This window comes from Silurus aristotelis (assembly GCF_946808225.1).
Source record: "Silurus aristotelis genome assembly, chromosome: 7".
NCBI classification, from domain to species: Eukaryota; Metazoa; Chordata; class Actinopteri; order Siluriformes; family Siluridae; genus Silurus; species Silurus aristotelis.
In genome coordinates, this window is record NC_139580.1 from 24280956 (window position 1) to 24304193 (window position 23238).

At 38.2% G+C, this 23238-nt stretch overlaps 1 protein-coding gene across 1 annotated transcript; it reads left to right on the top strand.

Moving 5' to 3' along the window:
- On the top strand, window positions 1–20935 carry prtgb (protogenin homolog b (Gallus gallus)). Its single transcript, XM_083546208.1, has 19 exons — window positions 1–207; window positions 689–988; window positions 5664–5808; window positions 5999–6132; window positions 6232–6528; window positions 6625–6784; window positions 7107–7354; window positions 8418–8582; window positions 9484–9789; window positions 11005–11190; window positions 13219–13314; window positions 13478–13664; window positions 13820–13947; window positions 14046–14216; window positions 14797–14979; window positions 15113–15227; window positions 17145–17286; window positions 17390–17509; window positions 18220–20935. The coding sequence occupies exons 1-19, from the start codon at window positions 141–143 to the stop codon at window positions 18514–18516; spliced, it is 3447 nt and encodes a 1148-aa protein (XP_083402334.1). The 5' UTR covers window positions 1–140; the 3' UTR covers window positions 18517–20935.
- Window positions 20936–23238: the final 2303 nt, after the last annotated feature.

The window sequence follows — 23238 nt, forward strand, 5'->3', positions numbered from 1 at the left end:
AGGGAGGGTGCGAGCACGCCGAGCAGTGGAGAAAGTCGCAGCGATAAGGTTTCTCATTAGAGTAGCGGGCTTGCGGACGTGTGTCTTCATTGAGCGCTTCTCCTCTCGACACAGGGAGAATGCCACGGAAATTAAAATAAATGGCGCTCGTTGGGCAGAAAAAGCGTCAGTTGGCGTTGGTTTTGTGTTATGTTTTAACGCTTCCAGGTAAGACCATCATCAAAGTCATATTTAAATGAGTTTAGTCCCGAATGTCTTAAGTTGCGCTTGATCTTGGGCTGAGGCTTCAAGAAGTGGAGATGAAAGCCAGTGATAGACATGCTCCAATGTTAATGTGTAAATAAGAAAATAAGAAGTCTGTCTGTCTGTCTGTCTGTCTGTCTGTCTGTCTGTCTGTCTGTCTGTCTGTCTGTCTGTCTGTCTGTCTGTCTATCTATCTATCTATCTATCTATCTATCTATCTATCTATCTATCTATCTATCTATCTATCTATCTATCCTCTGCATAAACCATTAGTGTTGTCTGATAAGCTTGTATCAGTTAGAAAGAAAGGACATAAAATTTCTCGTTGTTGCAGAACTTATTATTATGCTTTGCCCTTATTTGCTTAGAATATCAAATGATGATCTTTTCAAATCCCATAACCTTTTCAGAACTCATAACCTCCTGCCCTCTATCTCTTTCGCAGTTGTTGTCTGTTTCAGTGAGCTCTCTTTTGTGACCGAACCCGGTGACAAGAGGGTATCTCAGAACGATCATGTATTGATGGACTGCTTGGCCCAAGGAGAACCACCGCTAGACATCCGATGGCAGAAAAATGGGGCTAGACTTCTAGAAAGTGACCATGTTAATTTCTTGCCCAACGGATCTTTGCTTCTGTCATCTGTAAGCAGAGGAGTAGAACAATCAGACGAAGGATTTTATCAGTGCCTTGCTCACAACAAATACGGAGCAATCCTCAGCCAAAGAGCTCACCTTACAATCACAAGTAAGTATAGGACTGAAGGTACGGTCACGGTAGTCAAGTCTGTATCAGCCTTTTAGTGCATGCGTGTTATCTGTAATGTATACTGACCTGAAAGTGTGTGGATATATTGCTTTCTAAACAAACTACAAGTTGACAAGTTGTTCAGTTAGCTTTATGAGTACTTTGTTTTTTCAGTTTAAAGGGCTGTAACATTTTATGAAATCAGTTAAAAGGGCACTTAAGCCTGGGTGGACAGTCAATCAGGAGCATCATAAAGGTTTCAGGTACTTAGGAAAGAATGAGGAAGAGAAATCACCCTCTTTCCATTACACATACCCTGAAGCTGCACACGTTTGCAATGCAGTTGTATTAGGTTTCGCGCGGCCTGCCCCTCACATGCTGTTGTTTTCTGCTTGGCTAAACGTAGGAATCTCTTAAAGGCCATTCTTGATGGCCTTCTTTGTCCTTGTGGCCACCTCAATCCCCCAAAAGAAAAGAACACTGTGTTGAGACCATTTGTTTGACCACAAACCTGTGGACTGAGGACAGCTGTCCCTATTCAGCTAGTCCAGTGATGACGTCAAATAGACGGACCTCAATTCTTAAAACTGTTGGGAATATAGCACATAAACCAAATTATATTGATCCAAATGAATTTGAGGACACTGAAAGAGCATAGACATGGCATCATTTCATACTTATGATTATGTGAATGACTACAGTATATATTTAACGCTGTGTGTGTGTGTGTGTGTGTGTGTGTGTGTGTGTGTGTGTATATATACATACATTATATATATATATATATATATATATATATGTGTGTGTGTGTGTGTGTTTATTATCAGCTCCTATAATGACGCCTTCCATAATTAAAAGTTAAGGTCATTATAGGTCATTTATATGTGCTTTTATGAAAGACTATCCTCAGCATCTGAGGGGTTAAAAACTTTGTGCGGCCAAGGCCAGCTCATGTTGGGGCAGTTTTTGGGGGTTGGGGCAGGCTATTAGTTGGCTTTATTCGCAGCCTGTGTGAGGGCCCATGGGAGAGGCTTATAGGTCAGGAAGGTTGTGGGACTGGCTTTGTCCTACTCCAGGGTGATAGTCAATGCCCTGGCCTGCTGCCTGGATCTAACCTGATTGATGCCTTGCTGCGCCTTACAAAGTCAGGCTTTTATTGGTTTGGCCAGTTAGTTTACTTTGTTACTCTTGCCTTTTAAGGAGGTGTTTTAGTCAGTTAAAAATGTCCAAAATTCTGGTTTTTATTCAGTTTGTCAGGAAGTGTGTTTGGTTTAGTGTTTATTTATTTATTTACAAAAAATGTCTTGCTTTTCTGGCCTAGCTCATAAGTCTACCATAACTATTAGCCCATTAACACCCTATAAATGAGCTCATTTACATGCTGAAACTTTTAGACCAGTGTAGCAAGTGACAACTCAAGTTAATTACTAACAGGGTCATACTGGAGGTTGAAATTAAAATATTGGTAGCTATAGTGTAATGTTGTGATTTCTTTGATAAACCATGATTTACTTATTTTAATGTGCCTGCTCATGATCTTTTTGATTTGCAAACCAAGGATCCTATTTATGTATCAGAGTGTTAACAGTTTTTCAACATTTCCAAAGTGCAGGCCATTTAAATATTCTGAATAGGGGGTCTCCCAGTCCAGGCCGAAATTGAATGGACAGACGGACTCCGGTGACCCCTGACCTTTGATAGAAAACCTTTGTGCTGTTTGACCTAGGCATTGATCGTTACTTTAGGACCTAGCTGACCTCAGGACTGGTCAGCTACACACGTGCAAATGCACAGAAGCCCGCTTAAAAAGTGGTTGGGATTTTTTTATATAAGGCCCGTGTTGATTATGGAGAAGAGGATGTTATTTATTCAGGTTTATTGCTTTGTCACACAATGAAGGGTTTCTGTTAAGATTTCGAATCGTTTTCAAAATTCATTTCAGTTAATAAGTCAGAGTGTGTAAAAATGAGGTCTTCTAAAGTTAACTATGTGCTTCATTTGTAATCTGTTTATAAGCTGATGCATTCTTCACTTTAATTACAACACAGCTGTGTAACTAAGCTAGCTGATCCTGAGCGAGGAGAAAATCTCTTTTTTTTGATGAGATCTCTTATGTTCATAGAATAACAAAAAATGATCCCTCAAAGCATCCACAGATCAGAGAAATCTAATGAAGAAAGTTACATAAGAAGATGGTGCTCTGCAGGGTACTGACTCGCTGAACCAGGCACAGGTCAAGTTAAGAAGCAAAGCAAAGCAAAGTCTAGTTGATTTCTTATTGTTATAGCACATACAGAGTGGAGCATTGGGTGATTTGAATTCTAGCTCCTTAGCTATAATTAAGCAGCACATGTAAACAAAGGCAGATTTAATTCCCTGTTGTCTTCCGATGTAATTTACAAGGGTGGATTTTTACATTCGGAGATGAACAACCATTGATTTCCTTTAACATACTTTCCTTGGAATGGGAGAGGCAGAGGGAAGAGAGGGGAAGGTGAGAGGTGGTGCTGGTGTTGGGGGTGGATTGAGCGGTTGGTGTTGGGGTGAAGTTTGGGAAAACGATGGCAGATTATGATTGGTTCTCAAGGCACAATACTATAGGGAAGAAAATTGGATATACTTTGGAGTAGTCAGTGTGCTGCTTGTATAGCAGTACTGATTTACTGTCCTCTATAAATAACTCAACATACATCCATTTAATGTCTAAATACCTGGCACTAAATGTAAGTACACCCTAAGTGAACATGTCAAAACTGTGTCCAAAGTGTCAACATTTTGTTTGAGCACCATTGTTATCCAGCACTGCCTTAATCCTCCATGGTATTCACCAGGTCACTTTGTGACATCATGGAGCTGCTTGATGTTAGACACATGGTGCGTCACCTTTTGCTTGAGGATGCCCCACTGGTGCTCAATGGGGTTCATGTCTGAAGACATACTAGGCCAGTCTATCACCTTCACGTTCAGGTTCCTCAGCAAGGCAGGTGTCATCTTGACTGTTTGGGCTTGTTATTATGTCGGGGAAGTCAAGTCAAGTCAAGTTTATTTGTATAGCGCTTTTCACAACAGACATTGTCTCAAAGCAGCTTTACAGAAAACAACAGTGAAGGTGAATGGTGTGCGTTTGTCCCTGATGAGCAAGCCGTGGCGACAGTGGCAAGGAAAAACTCCCTTAGATGATATGAGGAAGAAACCTTGAGAGGAACCAGACTCAAAGGGGAACCCATCCTCATATGGGTGACATCAAAAGTTTGGTCATAAATCTTTCAACAATACAGAACAATTTGTGATCATCATAGATCCAGCATCAGCTTCTCCATGCCAGGGCCTTTAAACACTCGGCATCTACTTCTCCATGATCATCCATAGGTCCATAATCTTCACGAGGTGGGACGTGACGTGGGAACTGCCAGTCGGCCCAGTTTCTGAAGGGAGGGCATTGAGTTCTGCTTTAGAATGTCACATTACATGTTGGAATCAATGCAAATCAAGTTATTGCAGCGTGTGGTGTATGGTCTGAGCGCCTACAAGCAAACCTTCCAATTCTGCAACCTCTAAATGCAATGCTGCAGCACTCGTGCATCTGTTTTCTGAAGCCAGTTTCTGCACCTGAAGCCCAGCACGAGGATTCAACTTCTTTGATCGACCCTTGCGAGGCCTGTTTCGAGTGAAACCCTTCTTGGAAAACCTCTGTATGATCCTGGCCACTGTACTGTAACTAAGTTTTACGGTAAAACCGATCTTCTTATAACCGAGGCCATCTTTGTGGCGAGCAACAATTCTAGTTCCCAAATTCTCAGAGTTCTTTACCATGAGGTGCCATGTTGAACATCCAGCACCAAATTTAAACTGCTCTAATACAAAATACACATTTGTATGGTCCTGTCAAGCAGACAAAAACATGAACATGATGAATAGGACATGTGGCTTTGCATGGTTAAACGACGTACAGCTGTTATCATTAAGGGTGTACTCACTGTTGTTGCCAGCTATTTTGACAATAATGGCTGTAAGCTGATAATGCTGTATGGGTGTAAGAAGATATACTGAAATGCTTGCTGAAATGTAGGGTGTACACACTTTTGTGAATTACCATCCATCCATCCATCCATCCATCCAAATAATTCATTTTCACTTACATGACCTGCATCTTTAGTACTTTACTGTTTAAACTATTTAAGTTTTTAAATCCTTGTTATTATAGACGCAGAATTCCCCCTATGAATAGCATGATTAATTTTAGTCCATGACTGTGAGTGACTAATACAATTATTGATCAATAATGTTCCATGAATCACATCATTCACTGCCATTGGTGCATTGATCCATTGATCGGAGAGGTCACTGTATTGAATACCCGTTTTGATTTATATAAATGTTAATGTAAATGTTAATTTCCTTTTTACTGAAAGTGTTTTAGGTCGTACTGTGGGGTTAATGACATTTTGTTTGCATTTTGTACATAATTTTGTCTTATATAATTTAAAACCCATAAACACAGAGTCTCTACATTCTTTTAATATAAATGTAGGTGAATAATTCAGACAGTACTTGATAATAAGACAATGGGTTAACATTTGTAAGTCACATGTAGTAAATAAGCATGACATCATGTACTGTGTGTATGTTAAAATGTATAATGAAGCTCATTTTCTTTTCTGTTTCTTTTCCACAGGAATCTCATCGTTCGTGATCCAGCCCTCTCCTGTAGTAGTTAATGTTGGTTCTGTAGCTAGGTTTGTCTGCAGTATCACTGCCAACCCACCAGCCATAATTACATGGGAATTCAACCAAAAAGCCCTGCCTCTGGAAACCGAGAGGTACTGAGACACCCATACAGTTCTGTAGTTGTTTTATGTGAAGATCCAGTTTTTAATATAGGAACGTTTTCATTCAAAACTTGGATTGGATTGCTGATAAACAGCCAACCAGCATTGTGTAATGGGATGGATAAACGGTAATGCCTGTTTATTGGTTAAATTATAAATGTTTTGTTTTTTTTATCTCTAGAATCGCTGTGTTGCCAAATGGAGTTTTGCAGATCCATGAGGTAAAATCTGAGGATGCTGGGTTCTACCGATGTGTCGCCACCAACATAGCCGGTCAACTAAAAAGCAAGGGGGCTATGCTTTCTGTCCATCCAGGTGTGTGTGGCAACCTTACTTTGTAATAAATGACAGTCTAAGAAAGACCAACACACCACTGTTTGTTAATGCATTACAACTGTTTCTTTCTTTTTTTAGTGCATGGAACCAGACTCTTCATGAAGCCCCAGATCATTGTAGGACCCCAGAATATCAGTGCCAGCCTACATCAGACTGTTGTTCTGGAGTGTGTAGCAGATGGCAACCCTCGCCCCCTGGTGTCTTGGAGCAGGGCCGACTCTAAGCCCATAGACGTGTTTGGGGTTAAAGTGATGGGAAATGGGAATCTTATCATCTCCAATGCCAAAACCCATCACACTGGAGTATACTTGTGCAGAGCAACAACACCACGTACACGCAATTTCACCATTGCTGCAGCAAACCTTACTGTGTTCGGTGAGGAGGTTGTCTACACTAATGTTTTTTGTGCAGACGTTATAGCAGACTGTTCTAGGCGTCTCATTCTGAATGCGTCTGAATGTCATTTCACAGTGCCTCCATTAATGGTAGAGAAGCCAGAAAGTCAGACTCGGCCCAGAGCAGGAACGGTTCGCTTTAGCTGTCTGTCAGAGGGTATGCCAACTCCCCGCATCACATGGCTGAAAAATGGGGAAGCCATCCATTCAAATGGCAGGATTAAGATGTATAACAGGTAGGCCTACTGCTTTAAATGGTCTTCCTGGCCACATGGTCTGTTCTACCATTATGTGCATTATTTCTGACAAATCTAAAACAGCAGACACCACTTATTGACACCTACAAATAATAATGATTTGTGATACTTATTATTATTATTATTGTTATTATTATTATTATTATTATTATTATTTGTTGCTCGGACCATTTTACAGTGCATATGGGTTGAAAAAAAAATTATATCTTCTCATTAAGTTCTTCAAATGTCAATAACTCTTCAAATGTACGTATAAGAAAAAACAGGACAATCTACATATTTTCGCTTTTATCTTTTTCAGTAAACTGGTAATCACCCAGATCATTCCCGAGGACGATGCCGTCTACCAGTGCCAGGCTGAGAACTCGCAGGGCTCGGTTCTGTCTACTGCGCGACTGATTGTGGTCATGTCAGAGGATCGGCCCAGCGCTCCACAAAACATTCATGCTGAGACCATCTCCAGCTCTGCCATATTACTAGCCTGGGAGAGGCCTCAGTACAACGCAGAGAAAGTCATCGCCTACTCGGTGCACTACATGAAGTCAGAAGGTAAGACTGAAAAGAGGTGGGAGGGTAACGACAGAAAGAGTGAACATAGGTGTGCTAGTATTGACTTTTAAGAAATAGTGAAAAAGGAGTTCTCACCCAAACATATCTTGTAATAGTCCTGGTAAATGGTTAGGGTTATACAATAAAATTATAGCATTGTCGCAACAGTCTTTACAACTATATAATATTAACTGATGTTTAATCTGAATATGTTGACATCAATGATTGCATGTTAAAATACAGGTCAATTACATTTGTTTTTGAGTTGTTACTTTGCTAGATTAGCATATTATAAGTTTCATAAGTTTAATAAAATGTTGAGTGTCTATTATTTTTTTTAGTTTGGGAGCACATTGGAGTAAATGAGCTTGTCTAGCATTTATTTGATTCATACTTGCTACAGAAATACAGCAATATAAAAATAATTTTTAAATGTAATGTGCAATCATGAAAAGTTAAATAGCATTAGAAGCCTGTCTGGAGCCCAGTTTTACTATATTACTTGTGTGCAGTATCACTTCTTTTAGCATCCATCAGCATTTGGTTTACTGTTTATCTTTTTTTTTTTAAATACAAGAGGAGAAAGGGGTAGACCAGCCATTGTCCACCCTTAGGCACTCAGCTCCGGTTTCTCTTAAAGGCACAGTTTCCATTTTTGCCTTAGTGTTCTGCTTTGATTTTTCAGTAAGAGTACATCTCCAAATATTTATATCACAGGATTATGGAATGGAAGTTATTGCCACCCTCTCACATTTGGTGTAGGATAATGAAAAAATACTTTTAATGTAGGAGTTTGTTTTTACTTGAAGGAAATAAAAATTTAATTTCTTGCCTGTAATTTAGGGCACTAGACACAAATTATGTCATTTTTCATCATGATGCTTTATACAGTTTGCTTTAGGAGAAGTTCTGGAGGACAGAATGGGTTGTAATTTAAATAAAATATACCTCTGTTTAGCATTGCAATGGCAGCTATAGCTCTCTTTGTAACTAGTGCTGTTCAAAACATCAGCTACCAATTTATGAAACATTAACAGAAAAATGTGTTTGTGTGTATCCACAGGTCTAAACAACGAAGAGTACCAAGCGGTGATTGGAAATGACACCACTAGCCACATTGTGGACGATCTGGAGCCGGCATGTAACTACACGTTTTATATAGTGGCCTACATGCCCATGGGAGCCAGTCGTATGTCTGAGCAAGTCACACAACACACACTGGAGGACGGTAAGTGCAGCACAGTGGGCAGTCGGGTCAAAGTTATGGTGTTAAAGGTTATCATAACAGGACAGAAATGTGTTGATGGTCTGTGTTTTGCAGTGTAGCGATGTGTTTCCTTCAAGAGACCCAAAAAAATGTTTTACTTTACTCACACATTCAACTGATGAAGTTGTTCCTGAATTGATTTTTAGCACTAAAAGTGCTTTCCTTAAACTCACATGAGTAAAAGTACAAAGTATTTGCCTTCCAATTTATTTAAGTATACGAAGTACTATGATTTATTATGGCTATAATGTTCCTATCAACATTTCTGTCAGGTTCTTGCTTAATCAACTCGGTTTATGTTAAAAGGCTTTAAGTCAAACACTGATTGAACAACCTAAAGAAAAATCACGAATATATGGCCATGGGTGTTGTGGGAATAAGTCAGGCATTTCTTCCTTTATTTTTTTTTACTCTTAAAATGTTCTGCTTGATGTTGAACTGATGCTGAACTGTTCGTTCGCGCTAAGTAGATACCACCAAGCGGCACACGAAGCAAGTTCAATACAGAGCGCGTGCTCTACCCTGATTGGTGGTTTGACCAGTTACGTTTTTAATCCACTCTTAAATAAAAAGGAACTACTGATTTTGCAAAATGAAGTTGAGTTACATGTAAGATAGATACAGATATGCAAAAAAGCTACTTTAGAACAGTACCGAATTACATTTATCCACCACTGGATTTTAGTCATATGATTTCACTGTGTATTGCTTGAAATTCAAAGCACTTGAGTATAGAAATCCACGTATTCTCTTTGTGTATTTGATGTACTTTTTTGCCTATCAGGGATTCACTATTTTTTTGTTCATTATATTTATTAAATTACCTCAGACTCATAAATGCACCTTTCCCCTTCTGTCTCAGTTCCTGTCCGTACCCCTGAGCTAAGCCTTACCAGCCGCAGCCCTACTGACATTTTGGTGTCCTGGCAGTCTCTTCCTGCCAAGATAAGTCGTGGACGTGTCTCTGCCTACCGCCTATCATTCCGTACTGCCGCTGATGAACAGGTGAGCTCGGTAGAGCTGCCTGGGAACTCCACCCACTACCTTTTTCAAGACCTGCAGCCTGACACCATCTACCTGCTGCGCATTGAGGTGTCCACTCACGTGGGATGGAGCCAGCCATCAGCCTGGAGCTCTCACCGCACACCCAAAACCTCTAAAGCCACAGGTGAGTGCATATACAGTCTTTTATTCTTGTTAACAACAACGATTAATTAGATATAAAGATGCTGACTTTTTACAAAAAAATTTTTTATTTATTTTTTAGAAAAGCATGCAGCTTATAATGCTGGTGCATGCTGGTGCATATGGTATGGTACTGTGCTGTACAAAGCAAGTGAAAGAATCTATAAAATTAGGATGCTTTCAAAAATAATGAACAGGAAAAAGATTGTTAAATCTGTACCATGAATACAATTAACATGAAAAAACATTGGTGTGAAAGAAGTCCAATGTTTATTGTAGGTTTATTGTAGAAAATTGACAGGTAGGATTTCCCAAAGATTTTGAAAAACAGTTGTTCTCCCAGGAAAAACAAAATGTTTTTATCTGGAAAGTGGTGCTGTTCTTAATATCTTCCTTTCTTTAGTGAAGCTATTTGTAACATGACTTAAAAAAATGATTGTTGAGAAATTTGGCCCTTTTACTGAAGCATTGAAGCATTGGGTTTGTTGCTCAGTGACCTCTGATCTGGTCTGTCAGTGAAGAACTGAGGGCGAACTCAGTCACGGATCATAAAGATAAATGCCCCCAGGCTGTGGATGGTCTTGAAGAAGAATAGGGCCATTTTAGAGGCAGGAGTGAGGACTGGCAACAAAAAAAAAATGGGGCTCATTTATCTTTCTCCATGTTTGGACAGACAGAAGTTGGTTATTTTTGTTAGGTTTGGTGCAGAGCTACAACACATTTGATGCAGATGATTAGCTAAGAATAAAGTTCTTAATTTCTTAAATTCAACATGCTGGGAGAACAACAAAAGGAAGTGATCTGAGAGTGGGTTTTCAATTGGAGAATTCCAGCTTAATAGAATTAAATCCAATTAAACATTTCAAGATTACTGTATGATCAAAGTGTGTGATGTAAAAATATTTCTATTAGCTGTTTTATTTTGTCTTTACTACATTTGCTTTGGTCAAATACTGATGTGTTTAAACTTCATTTAGCACACAAAGGGAGCTGAATGTCACAGATGTTATATGATTTGCAAATAATAGTGCTATGCTGGCTTATTTGGTTTTCTTCTAGATTTATAGAATCTTCAATTTAATGTGTATAAAATCGTGGCTGTATTATGACACACTTAATATTATTTATGATTGTTATATAAAGGGGATAAATTGGCTGCTTACTATGTTGACCTCTCTCTTCCTGTTCGTATCTGCAGTGCCTTTTGCCCCTAATTTGGAGCTTGAGCCTTTTAACTGCACTTCAATTAACGTACGCTGGCATCCTGCACCCAGTGATACTGTCGTCCAGGGTTACAAACTCTCCTGGTATCCTGATGGCCAATCAGAAAGCTCAACTATCCAGCTCCACTCTCAGGACTACCAACATACTATTACAGCTCTTGGTGAGTGTTTCAGGTCATGTAGAGACATAATTGAACTCCACTATATCTTTTTACCCAATTGCACTATAGACATAGATGGGATACTACTATTACCATGTTCTATATAATTTCTGTAATTACATAGTTTGGGGGTGATGTGGCCATGCTAACAAAAAATTCTGTGACTGGTTTTAGTGCTGGGTGCGTTTATGCTTGTTGTTGTTCGTTATTGTTTGCCTTTTTTTTTTTTTTTTTTTAAACCAAAGAGCTCTCTCTGTTTTCCTTCTGATCAATACTTGCCATCGGGTCTGTTGCGCATTATACACGCTCCCACTGATCAGCCTGCTTTTGGCTTTGTGTGAGTCACCTACCCCCTCTTAGTGTCAAAGGTTACAGCCCAGATGAGGTGTCTTCCCCCGTTTTCCCATCTTTGTCTCTTGCCCTATCATGACTGCCCATTGTGTAAGGGTGCTGGGTATAGAAAAAGCCTGTGAGACCTTCCTCCCTCTCCAGCTGGACACTAAGGTTTAAACAATGGCCTGGTGAATGGGTCAGTAATGGACAGATAAAACACGGTAACTGAGAACTTAAAAAAAATAGCTTTAAATTCAAATTTAATAGTAAGACAGTAATCTCACAGAATAGATTTTTATTGCAAATAAAGACAGCGTTTCTACAATATATTATTTCTCTACAATATTTAGTTTAAAAAATGTAGAGCTCTCCTGTGAACTTTGAGAAATATGTTGTTAGATAGAAGTTTTAATTCGCCATTGCCTTCGTTCCTTTTAAACAGTATTTGCATGAATTGTTGCAAAAGGCACCCTGATGTTCAAGTTCAAGTTTATTTCTATAGCACTTTTCACAAGGTACATTGTCTCAAAGCAGCGTTTCAGAACGTAAGAATTATTCATGGGCATGAACACATCCTAAATTGGTGTTCATGCCCATGAACATGAAGTTTCATCTCAAGTTGACCTCAAGACCTAAGGTCCTAAACCCTGCATCCTAGGAGATGGGCTATCCCAGCAGCTGAAATGTGACCTATGACCTTTCACGTCTGTCCGGAAAGTCACTCGGACCTATGTAATAGAAATGCTGAGGAAAACGCTTCCCTAGGATCTTCACCAAAATTGTATTTATTTTATTTATTTATTATGATTTTTTTTTTTTAGCTTGTTATGAAATTAATGAACAAGTTAGGCAGATCTATATACAACAATATATTACAGTTACAGAAACCCTGCAGGAATTGAGGAACAGTCACTTTTGTAATTACTAATGTATCTGTTCTGAATGTATTGATACTATAAATAAGTACATGGGAACTTCCTGAACAATATTATATGATTTTATTATTGTATAATTGTTGGCGGTTATGATGGATGCAAATTTGTAAACAAAGGAAAATAAATTGTTGTGGTTCTTTTAGGCTTCTTTTAAAACAAGTGGTCTGGATTGCTTTCTTATTTTTTTATATTTATTTGGTCTTGTCTTTAATGTATAAATTACAGTCAGTTGTGTGGTCATTCCAGTTTAAAAAAATTAATGCATGAAAATGCTTAATAATATAAGCAGCTAAATCTACAGACTAGCCTCATCCTCTTGTGCCTGTATTTTGCATTTCTAAGGTGCTAGCATTGACCACAGCACTGCTGAATGCGATTCATTGTCACAGTGACTAATGATTTGTTGTGAGAGAGTGGACATGAACAAAAGAGCAGAGTTTGCCTCTGTAGGACTAACACAATGACTGTCAACCTAATATAAAGATTTATTTTGCTGGACTAAAGGTTTTTCTGAAATATTCCATAAGGGAAATGATAAATATCATATTCTCATGATGAGAATCGTAGCTCCAGTGTCCTTGGTTTGATCCTAAACTCAGGATGACCTTGTGAATGAGATTACACGGACTGTGATGAATCAGTCGCGTGATTCTCAGTATTTCTGAGATCCGTCATGGCCCTGGTTAAGACAGAATGTTTTCTGAAGATAAATAAATGTTGAGAATCTTCTGATGTTTCGTATTATGCTTGTTACCTACAGATCCAAGGAGAAAATATCACGTGAAGCTTCTGGCCTTCAGTGCGCATGGTGACGGCTATCAAGCACATCAGATTCTTAGCACAACTGGCTGTCCTTGTAAGTTTACTTGATTTATTAAGTATTGTTTATCATCTTAAATACTCAATCGGATCAGAACGTTAAGAATATATTATAAAATAGTTTCTACCATTTGTCATTTTTGCGAAAAACTTGCTTTTGAGTTGCTTATCAAAGTGTCTTCTTAAATTGTTCTTCACAGCTGCTCCAAACAGAAGGTTGGCCACGCTACCTGCCCCAGACCACGTTCATGGCCAGACCAACAGCTCAACATCTGTCAGCCTCAGCTGGGGCCGACCTGCCTTTAGTTCTGGAAAACCAGTCATCTATTCTGTTCGCTTTGGCCCTGTGGCTCCGTACAATGCTTCAGCTGTACGCTATCTTCAAACGTGAGTCTATGAGTTACTTAAAATATACAGCTGAAATACAAAGCTGCAAAAATTTCACGTGGTTGCTTCTCATAATATATCTCTCCTGTGTGAAAGATAACTTTAATGATAACAATATCCAAATGTTAAAAATGTGTGTTTCTTTGTTTGATTAGGAATGAACAGACAGTAATGGTTGAGGGCCTGAGGTCAAATACGCGGTATGAGTTTTCTGTACGGTTGCACATGGATCACATGTCCAGTCCCTGGAGCTCTCCCATATATCTAAGAACTTTTCTGGAAGGTGAATAAATGAAATTATTATTATTATTATCATTATTATTTTTTTTTTTTATATGAACTTTATTGTAAAAGCCTCTTTATGGCCTTGGTGTATTTCAGCTCCATCATCTCCTCCACTGGGGGTCAGAGTAACTCTGATAGAAGGAGACACAGCATTGGTGTCATGGAGGGAGCCAGAACAGCCCAACCTGATTGTGAGCCACTACACCATTCTTTATGCCCCACAGAGAGCATGGTTAGCAGGAGAATGGAATGTCTTACAGAGAGAAGGTATGCACAAGACAAACTTAATTACATGTAATACCCTAACCTGGGAGGTGTCCAGATTTTTTTCATTAGGTTAGACCACGTTAAAATCCCAGAAGTCCTGGTTACTGAAATATTTCTAATAAATTACACAAAATACAATATATTTGCAATATGGAAAATGGGAAATGTATTGCTATGGCTAAAGCAAAAGTATGCTTGTTTCCAGTTCTTAGGAAAGTGCCTCTTAGGGTTTACTTTTTATGTCTGTAGCCCTGGTTAGATATTTAATACTTAATACATTAATGTAGTGCAGCCATGCATATATAGTCAGAGGTTTAACATTCAGCCATTTGTTAATACGGACTTCTCCCACAATCCGGTAAAGCAAAAAATGGCAGTATGTTGCAGGCCCCCATCTTACATTCTCGGAAAAGAAGCTGCAGGCTAGTAAACATCTGTCTGCAGGCTGCATTCAGCCATGGAGCCAGACTTTAGTACAAACAGTAACAGTAATACAGACATATATCTTAACTACATTTTTTCAGTGTTTTAGGAAAACATTTTGTTTATACTAATTTGACGAATCATGTTATACTTTCAGGAAGCAATACTATGGCTCTGTTAGAAAAGCTGGAGCCTGGTAATGTGTACCTGGTGAAGATCTCTGCCTCAAACCAAGCAGGTGATGGCCCTTTCTCCATGACTGTTGAACTTCCTGTGCTGAAGGGAAAAACTCACCCAGAAAAAAAACCTCGCCATTCCTACAGCCCGACTAAGACTATAGGTATCAATTGATCTCTTTGTTATTGGAACGTTATTACTTACTTATGCTGATGCATTGATTTTTTATTTTTAAGAAATGTAATCTTGAGTAAGATCTGATGTAATTACCTATTTTCGGTCACTTCATTTTCCAGGTGGTCTCTATCATTTGGATGACAAATCTATGACTGGCATTATGATTGGTGTGTGTATAGCAGTGGGCTGCATCATTACCTGCATCTTCATCCTTATTACTAAAAGCAAAACAAGGTATGTGAACTACCTGTCAAATTAAATTGGGCTTCAAAATAAAATATAATTTATAAAGTGATTAATAATAATAATAATAATAATTCAACAAAAAATATATTTCAGTAAATAAAAAAATATATATATTACCGTATTTTCGGACTATAAGCCGCTACTTTTTTCCCACGTTTTAAACTCCGCGGCTTAAACAACGAATCGGCTAATTTATAAATTTTTCCTGGGTTTTTCCAGGTTTCACAAACTTGAAGCCAAAAAACTGAGCGACATACCAGACCAATGAAATTTCCGAACGGAAACGAAAAAACGCACCTCAACTGTGTTCTGAGCTGCACGGCATCGGGAGAAAAAACTTCCACCGATGGTGATTTTTAAACGCACGACGATGCCAAAAGATAAAATAGTTGTGAAAGGAAGGAGGAAGACAGTGAAGAATGACTTTCTTTTTCTTGTTTAGATACAAGCTGTTGTAACAAGTTAAGTCTGGGTGAAGGGAGAGCTCGCTAACTGCAGTTGCAAATGAAATCATATAAGCACAGACAGGTTAACAAAACTCGTGCTTTTTTATTTTTCTTGGCAACAGCGTTATGGGTTAGTCAAAGAAACTTAAAAATGAGCATCAGAAAATAATAAGGACATATTCCTCGTTCTTGCACACACGCAGTAATACCGGAAAAATGCAGAGGCAGCCTATTCCCAAAATACCGCTATGCTCCTAAAGGAGCCACAACATATTTCACCCATTACACCGTGTAACAGACACTCTCTTTCGTTTAAGCCTGTGTAAAGTTAATTAGTTTCAATGTAGACACCTGCGGCTTATTTATTTTCAAAATAAAAATCTTTGTAAAATTCAGTGGGTGCAGCTTATATATGGGTGCGCTTAATAGTCTGGAAATTACGGTAATTCATATTATATAGTATTATATGGATTTATACTAGGGCTGTAAAATTAACACGTTAATAACTTTAATAAGGAAAACAAATTTTAACGGCACTCATTTTATTAACGTACGATTAATGCAGCATGCGTTTATGTTAAACCGTTTTTATAAAAATATATAAATAAATAAATATAAAAGGGGCGAAATTAAAACCTTCATCACAAAACACATTTATTCACGACGCCCTTTCTTTACTCAGATATAAAAAAAATCCAATAAACAAAAATATAATAAATATTAATAAATATATAAATAATTTTAAATCACTAAACATTTGTTTCACTGATGATGAAGTCTCAAATGAAGCATCACATCCGGCAATAAAAAACGCACGTGTAGAAACAGCAAAAGATCCATTCGGTGTCCTGATGATTTACTTAATTTAAAACACTGTAATTACTTTAAAACATTTAACAATAATATTTTGTTCTCTAGCTGTATGTTGAGTTTGGTTTCACTAACAATAAACATACATTTGCATAAAGCATCCATATTTGTCCATGTTATGTTGGTTGGAGTATCAAAAACTTGAACAGTATTAATGTAAGGTACATTCTAACAGATAAAAATGTGCGATTAAGTTGTGATTAGTTGTGAGTTAAATCATGACAATCATGCAAATCATTAATAACGATCGAATGGCAGCCCTAATATATTCATATTATAGATAGTTCTTACCTTATACAGATATAACATAAGATAATATAATATAATAACAGATATAATGTTTTTTAGAATTGCTTGAATTATGTAACAATTTAGAAACAAACTCCTGGATGGTTTAAAAGAGGGTTGAAAGCTTTACCAGTAATACTCTCATTTTGGTTAACACTTTATAATATAAAATAGTAAAGAATTAAGAAATCCTTCTATGTTGGGGTGCCTAATTTATTTACTTGTGGTGTTTTGTGTACACACATTTTGTTCATTGGTACACAGACTCATTGTGAGCACTTTTTTTTTTTTTTACTCTCAGAAGAAATACTTCATCGTCAAAGATGAATAGACAAATGAGTTCTGAGATTATTCATAACGGTGTGCCCCAGCCCAATCACCTGCAGGGAGAGAATGCTGAGGTTTTGATATCGATGATGGAAAATCACTATGTTGACACCAAGGTGAGATCATGAAGTATACAAGGTTTCTCGTGATGCTTGCGTTAGTGAAAATGGCTCTAAATGTGTTTTTACATGGATGTTGTATAAACATATATATTTTCAGGGTGGATCAAATTTGATGATAAACCGTGAAGGACCGATCGTCAATAGCAGTCAGAACGCAAAAACTAGGCGATGGAACATTTTCAGACGTGCAAAAAAACACACTCCCAGAAACATTCAGGTAATTACACACTGAAAACTTTGGGTGTGTTATTTAAGGTTTTGGTAACATTAGACTCTTAACATCTTATTCACTGTAACACTTCAAGATTCATTTAACTGCCATTAAGTCACACATTAGTGAATACGGATAACGCATGAACTTGAGCATTAAAACACAATGAATATTCATTTTTGTTTTTTTGTGATAAACCAAAAAAAGCAACATAACCAAGTCCTGCATTAATCAATGTTCAAGAAATTCTAATCACCCTAACCAGCATGAGCAGCACCATAATTAACGTTTGTAGTGGTTAACTGGCAATATTAAAAATTCCAAAGACCATACAGATATCAACAATTACCAACACTGATGGGCTATTTTTTTTTTTTTTAAGATGAAGATGCAATAAATATTAGTTTTATTTCATTATGGTTCTTTTTACTCTCTCTGTTAAAATTTTTAGCAGTGTGTTATTGTGAAAGTTTGGGATTTAGCTAAGTTGGTTAATAATGTTAGTTATTCGATTTATGGCATTTGATAGATTGCCTTATCCAGAGTGATTTACAAAAGGAAATATTTATTAAATATTATATTTGGATGCAGCAGGCATCTTGTCAGTGCCAGGATTTGTGCTCATGACCTTCCTATTACTAGTTTGTTACACAAACTACTACTGACCACTCAAGCTATTCATCTGATATATTTATCAAACTCTCACTGTATTGCAGGCAGCGGAGCAAAGATGTTTGTATGAGGTGGGGAAGATGGTGTTACAGTACGAGCAGGAACATGCCGGGACGTCACTTCAACAACCCTCCTTACAGGTCTTATATTGTCCACTCGGGGAGTCTGAAAGCTCTCAGACCAGCGAGGGCAGCGGAGAAACAGGAGATTCCGGAAACTTCTCTCAGGACGAAGCCGATTCGACCAGCTCCAACATGTGTGATGAGAAAAGGAACAGCTCAGCGAATGTTGAAGTCGCATCAAACATTGTGGTACAAATCTGTCCACGCGTTTCCTCGTGAATCTGTGTCGCTTTTTTACTTACCTCACCGAATCCCAGCTGCCTTCTCTCAAGCACAGTACACAGACAGCAATGCAGGTGAAACAGCTTTGCACATCCTCCAGCTCAGGTTATGCTGCTCATTCAGGAAACAGAGCTTTATGTGCCAAAGATCAGAATGGTTCTTAATCATACCACAAAAAATATGTCCAAATACATTTTTACCAACTCCCTAACGTGGTGCACGTCAGCTCGAAGACACAAGCACAGCCTCAAAATTTATTGATGCCTTGAAAACTCGGCTCTGTTTAAGAAGCCTTCGGAGAACTTCAGAGAGCATTGGAGCCTTCTGTGGGATCGAATTATATCTAACAAATGTACTTCCTACTATCTTTGTCTTCTTCTGTTTGTTTAGAAGAAAACATACCTCACCAAATGATGAATGTGTTTAGGCTATAGAATGTTTTCATTGTTCTTTGCTGTCTACCTCAGTTGGAACACTTCTGCCTGTTGGGTTTCAGTGTTCTGTGTTATATTTTCCTTTTTTTTCTATGAAACAGGTTATGGTACCTCAGGCTTTTACATCATTTTAAGTTGAGTAAAACTGTTTAAGGGCCGATGTACAGCGACGTCCTTACGGACCAACTGCCAGAAGATCTCACTACCTTTTTTTTTTTTACCCAGTATTTATATTGCTTACATTATTTTTTTCACTACTACCTCAATTTAACAAAAGATTTTTTACAATAATTTGCCATGTTGTTTATGAAGTGTTGGACTTCTAATTTTTATTAATGGATCATAGGTGTGGTTCGTTTATGTTATGTGGTACTTTATTTAAGATATTGAAAGCTTTAATATTTTGTTCCATTTACTGTATACGTTGCAATGTTGAGATCGGTTTGCAATTCATTTGTAAATGTATGTTGTTGTTGGTTTTTTTTGTTTTGTTTTTTTCTGTGGCAGCTTTTAGGTTCAGTATGCTTTGGTAATACTTATTTCCTTTAGTTCGTACTATTTGACTTCTTGGTGATGATTAAGAAATAACCAAAAATGCGATGCATATAGGTTTTGTGTGCATCAGACCGTAATAGCTTTAAAACCCAGTGGCCTTGTGCTGTAGGGTCTTTTTGCAATATATGATTTTATATAACCAAAGAATGTATGAGTGATTGCAGGAAAGTTGTAGAATAATGCCAAAAATACTGTTACTGCTAAAGATATATAATTATATTTGTGTATATTGTAAGTGCCACAAAGAAAACACGTTGATTTTCTTCTATCCAAAAGGTTAGCTTTAGCGTTTATCTGTTAGGTAAGCGCAATTCTTTTCATGACCTTGCTTTTGTAGGTTGTAGATGACCAGCAGTGGTTACAGATGCTACTATCCAAAGAGTTGCTTACTTCTTTCATTGGGTTGGATGCAAACATGCCGAAAAACCTTGTGATCATACGCCTTCATCGTGTCTAAGAATCTAAGACTGTATGAAAGATGAACGAAATTGTAATGCGGTACCAATCAAAAGTTGAAACGCACCTACTCATGATGTCTGCTTTACATTGTACAGCAGCTTCATGAAGAGCCACTTGAGAAGCTTTTCCAAGATTTTGGAAGATATTTCGGCAAATTTCAGCCAAATGCTTTTAAGATAATAAATATCGAGGTGTCTGGGTGTCCAAACTTTTGACTGGTACTGTCTATATGAAGTGTGGTCAATTCAGTATTGTTTATATTTGGTAACATTTTCTTTCATAGACTGGTAAGGTGTTTTAATCAAACAGTTTGGAGACTACCCTTTTGAGGGAAGTGCAACAAAATCACTTTTCTACATTTTTAAAAGACAAATAATCTATACCAAAGAGTGTTCTGGTCATCCTAGTATACTGATTAGTGCTTAATATACTCATTATGAAATTGCAACTTGTTTTGACCACTGCATCAAATCTGTTAGAAAGTCAGATTTCAGACAAATCTTTGCTATATTTAGCATGCCAATGAAAGGTGATTATGATGCTGAATGGATAAACTTGACAGGAAACACGAGGGGTGGTTCACTATTTTGTTTAATTTGGATTAGCATTTTATGTTCTTGTTTGAATAGTTGTAAATTATTTGTATTGGCCTACAGATCGACAAGGAAATACGGTTCCATGACATTTTTACTTCTTTTAATTTGTTCTATCCAAACACAGTGATTTTTCATTTTATTTATTACAGATACAAAGCATATCATTTCTTTAATTTGAACAGTTGTGGTCATCGGTTTTAAATGCAGAGTTTTGTCTGTATAGAATGAACTAGTTTTATGTTTTTGTGTTTTACTTCCCTCAAAGTTTTCCCAGCAACCAAACAATATTAAAGTGATATGCTGCTTTACCATTTTTTATACATGTCAAAAGTGGTCAAAACAATGCATTTTAATAAATATATTTCTGAAAAATTAATGTGGATTTATTCTGTCTTTTTTAAAAGTTATAAAAAATGTTAAAGTGAAATGTCTATCTATCTATCTATTTATCTATTGAGAAACAGAGAGAGACAGTATTTTATATGCTGAGACACTAATTCAAATTTAATTCAGTTTTATTAATATAATTAAATTGAATTTCAATTCAGTTTTATTCATTATAATGGACATTTACAGATATAGGTGTAGGTTATACAATTTACATTTATAAGTTCTGTGCATATAGACCCAGCCATTAGGGTTGCACAAGCCAGTGCACTCTTAGCGCCGGTCCCAAGCCTGGATAAAAGGGGAGGGTTGCGTTAGGAAGGGCATCCAGTGTAAAACGTGCCAAATCAAATATGCGGATCACGAAAGAGAAATTCATACCGGATCGGTCGAGGCCCGGGTTACCAACGACCGCCACAGGTTAGCCAACAGGGTACCGGTGGAAATTGGGCAGCTGCTGGCCCAAGGAGGAGAAGAAAAAAGCAATAAACGATGGAGATGGAAAAAAGTTGACTAGTGAGGAGAGTGGGTTGAGAAGATGGAGAGGGTATTTTGAGCAGCTGATAAATGAGGAAAATGAAAGAGAGAGCAGGTTGGATGGTGTGGAGATGGTAAAGCAGGAAATGGATAGGTTTATTAGGGGGAAGTGAGAGCAGTGATTAGGAGGATAAAGTGTGGAAAGTTGGTTGGACCAGATGACATACCGGTAGAAGCATGGAGATGTTTAGGAGAGATGGCAGTGAAGTTTTTAACCAGGTTTTTCAACAAGATTTGGTTGGACTGCATCAAGGATCAGATCTGAGTTCTTTCCTGTTTGCAGTGATGATGGACAGACGAATGATATTGTAATTTGTGGTGAGAGTAGAGAGCAGGTGGAGAAGATTCTGGAGAGGTGGAGGTATGCGCTGGAGAGAAGGGGAATGAAAGTCAGTAGGAGTAAGGCAAAGTATATTTTTGTGAATGAGAGAGAGCGCAGTGGAGTGGTGCAGTTGCAGGGAGAAGAGGTGGAGAAGGTGGAGGAGTTCAGGTACCTGGGGTCAACAGTGCAAAGGAATGGAGAGTGTGTTAGAGAAGTGAAGAAAAGAGTGCAGGCAGGGTGGAGTGGGTGGAGAATATTGGCAGGAGTGATTTATGATAGAAGTATCTGCAAGAGTGAAAGGGAAAGTTTATAGGACTGTGGTGAGACCTGCGATGTTGTATGGTTTAGAGGCAGTGGCATTAACTAAAAGACAGAAGGTGGAGCTGGAGGTAGCAGAGCTGAAGAAGCTGAGGGAGGCGAGAATGAGATGGTTTCGACATGTGCAGAGGAGGGACATGGGATATATCGGTAGGAGAATGCTGAGGATGGAGCCGCCAGAAAGGAGGAAAAGAGGAAGGCCAAATAGGAGGTGTATGAATGTGGTAGAAGAAATGCAGGTAGTTGGTTTTAAATAGGCAAATGTAAAGGGACAGGGGGTTATGATTCGCTGATCATAATAATAATAATAATAATAATAATAATAATAATAATAATAATAATAATAATAAGTTCTGTGCATATAAGTATATCATAAGTAAACATGAGAAGCAAACATTAAAAGTAACCAGACTCTAAAAAGGAAACCCACCTTCATCTGTATGGCACTGAATGTTATTCATCATAGTTTAAACTGGGTTACTGATCGAAATGTTGGGGTTCAAGCCCTGGTATTGCCAAACTCTTGGGGCCCTTGAGCAAGGCCCTTAACCCTCAGTACTCCGGGCGCGCTGTTCCATGGCTGACCTTGTTCTCTGACCCCAGCTTCCTAACATTGCTGACATATGTGAATAAACAATTTCACTGTGCTTAAAGTACATGTGACAAATATAAAGCACTTTTACCGTTTATTGTTCATTAATGGGTGCTTAGACGCAAAACCACTAAAATAACTACTCTTGAGCTTTGAAGCTTGAGTGGAGAATATCCTGAACAGAATAGCTATAGTTGATCTTAACATCAGTCTAACCCAGCCATTAGGGGGGCACAAGCCAGTGTACTCTTAGTGCCGGTCCCAAGCCCGGGTAAATGGGGAGGGTTGCGTTAGGAAGGGCATCCAGCATAACACATGTGCCAAATCAAATATGCGGATCACAAATGAGAATTTCATACCGGATCGGTCGAGGCCCGGGTTAACAACGACCGCCACAGGTATCGTTAGCCGACAGGGTACCGGTGGAAATTGGGCTACTGTTGGCCGAAGGAGGAGAAGGAGAGGAGGAAGGCGTCTACAGAGACGGCAGGAAAAGGAGCAGTGTAGGAGAGTAGAGGT

Coding starts and splice junctions, on each gene's coding strand:
- prtgb (XM_083546208.1), top strand. CDS start 141: ATGGCGCTCGTTGGGCAGAAAAAGCGTCAGTTGGCGTTGGTTTTGTGT. Junction 6,785..7,106: donor AGGATTAAGATGTATAACAG/GTAGGCCTACTG, acceptor TATCTTTTTCAG/TAAACTGGTAATCACCCAGA. Junction 15,228..17,144: donor ATTACTAAAAGCAAAACAAG/GTATGTGAACTA, acceptor TTTTACTCTCAG/AAGAAATACTTCATCGTCAA.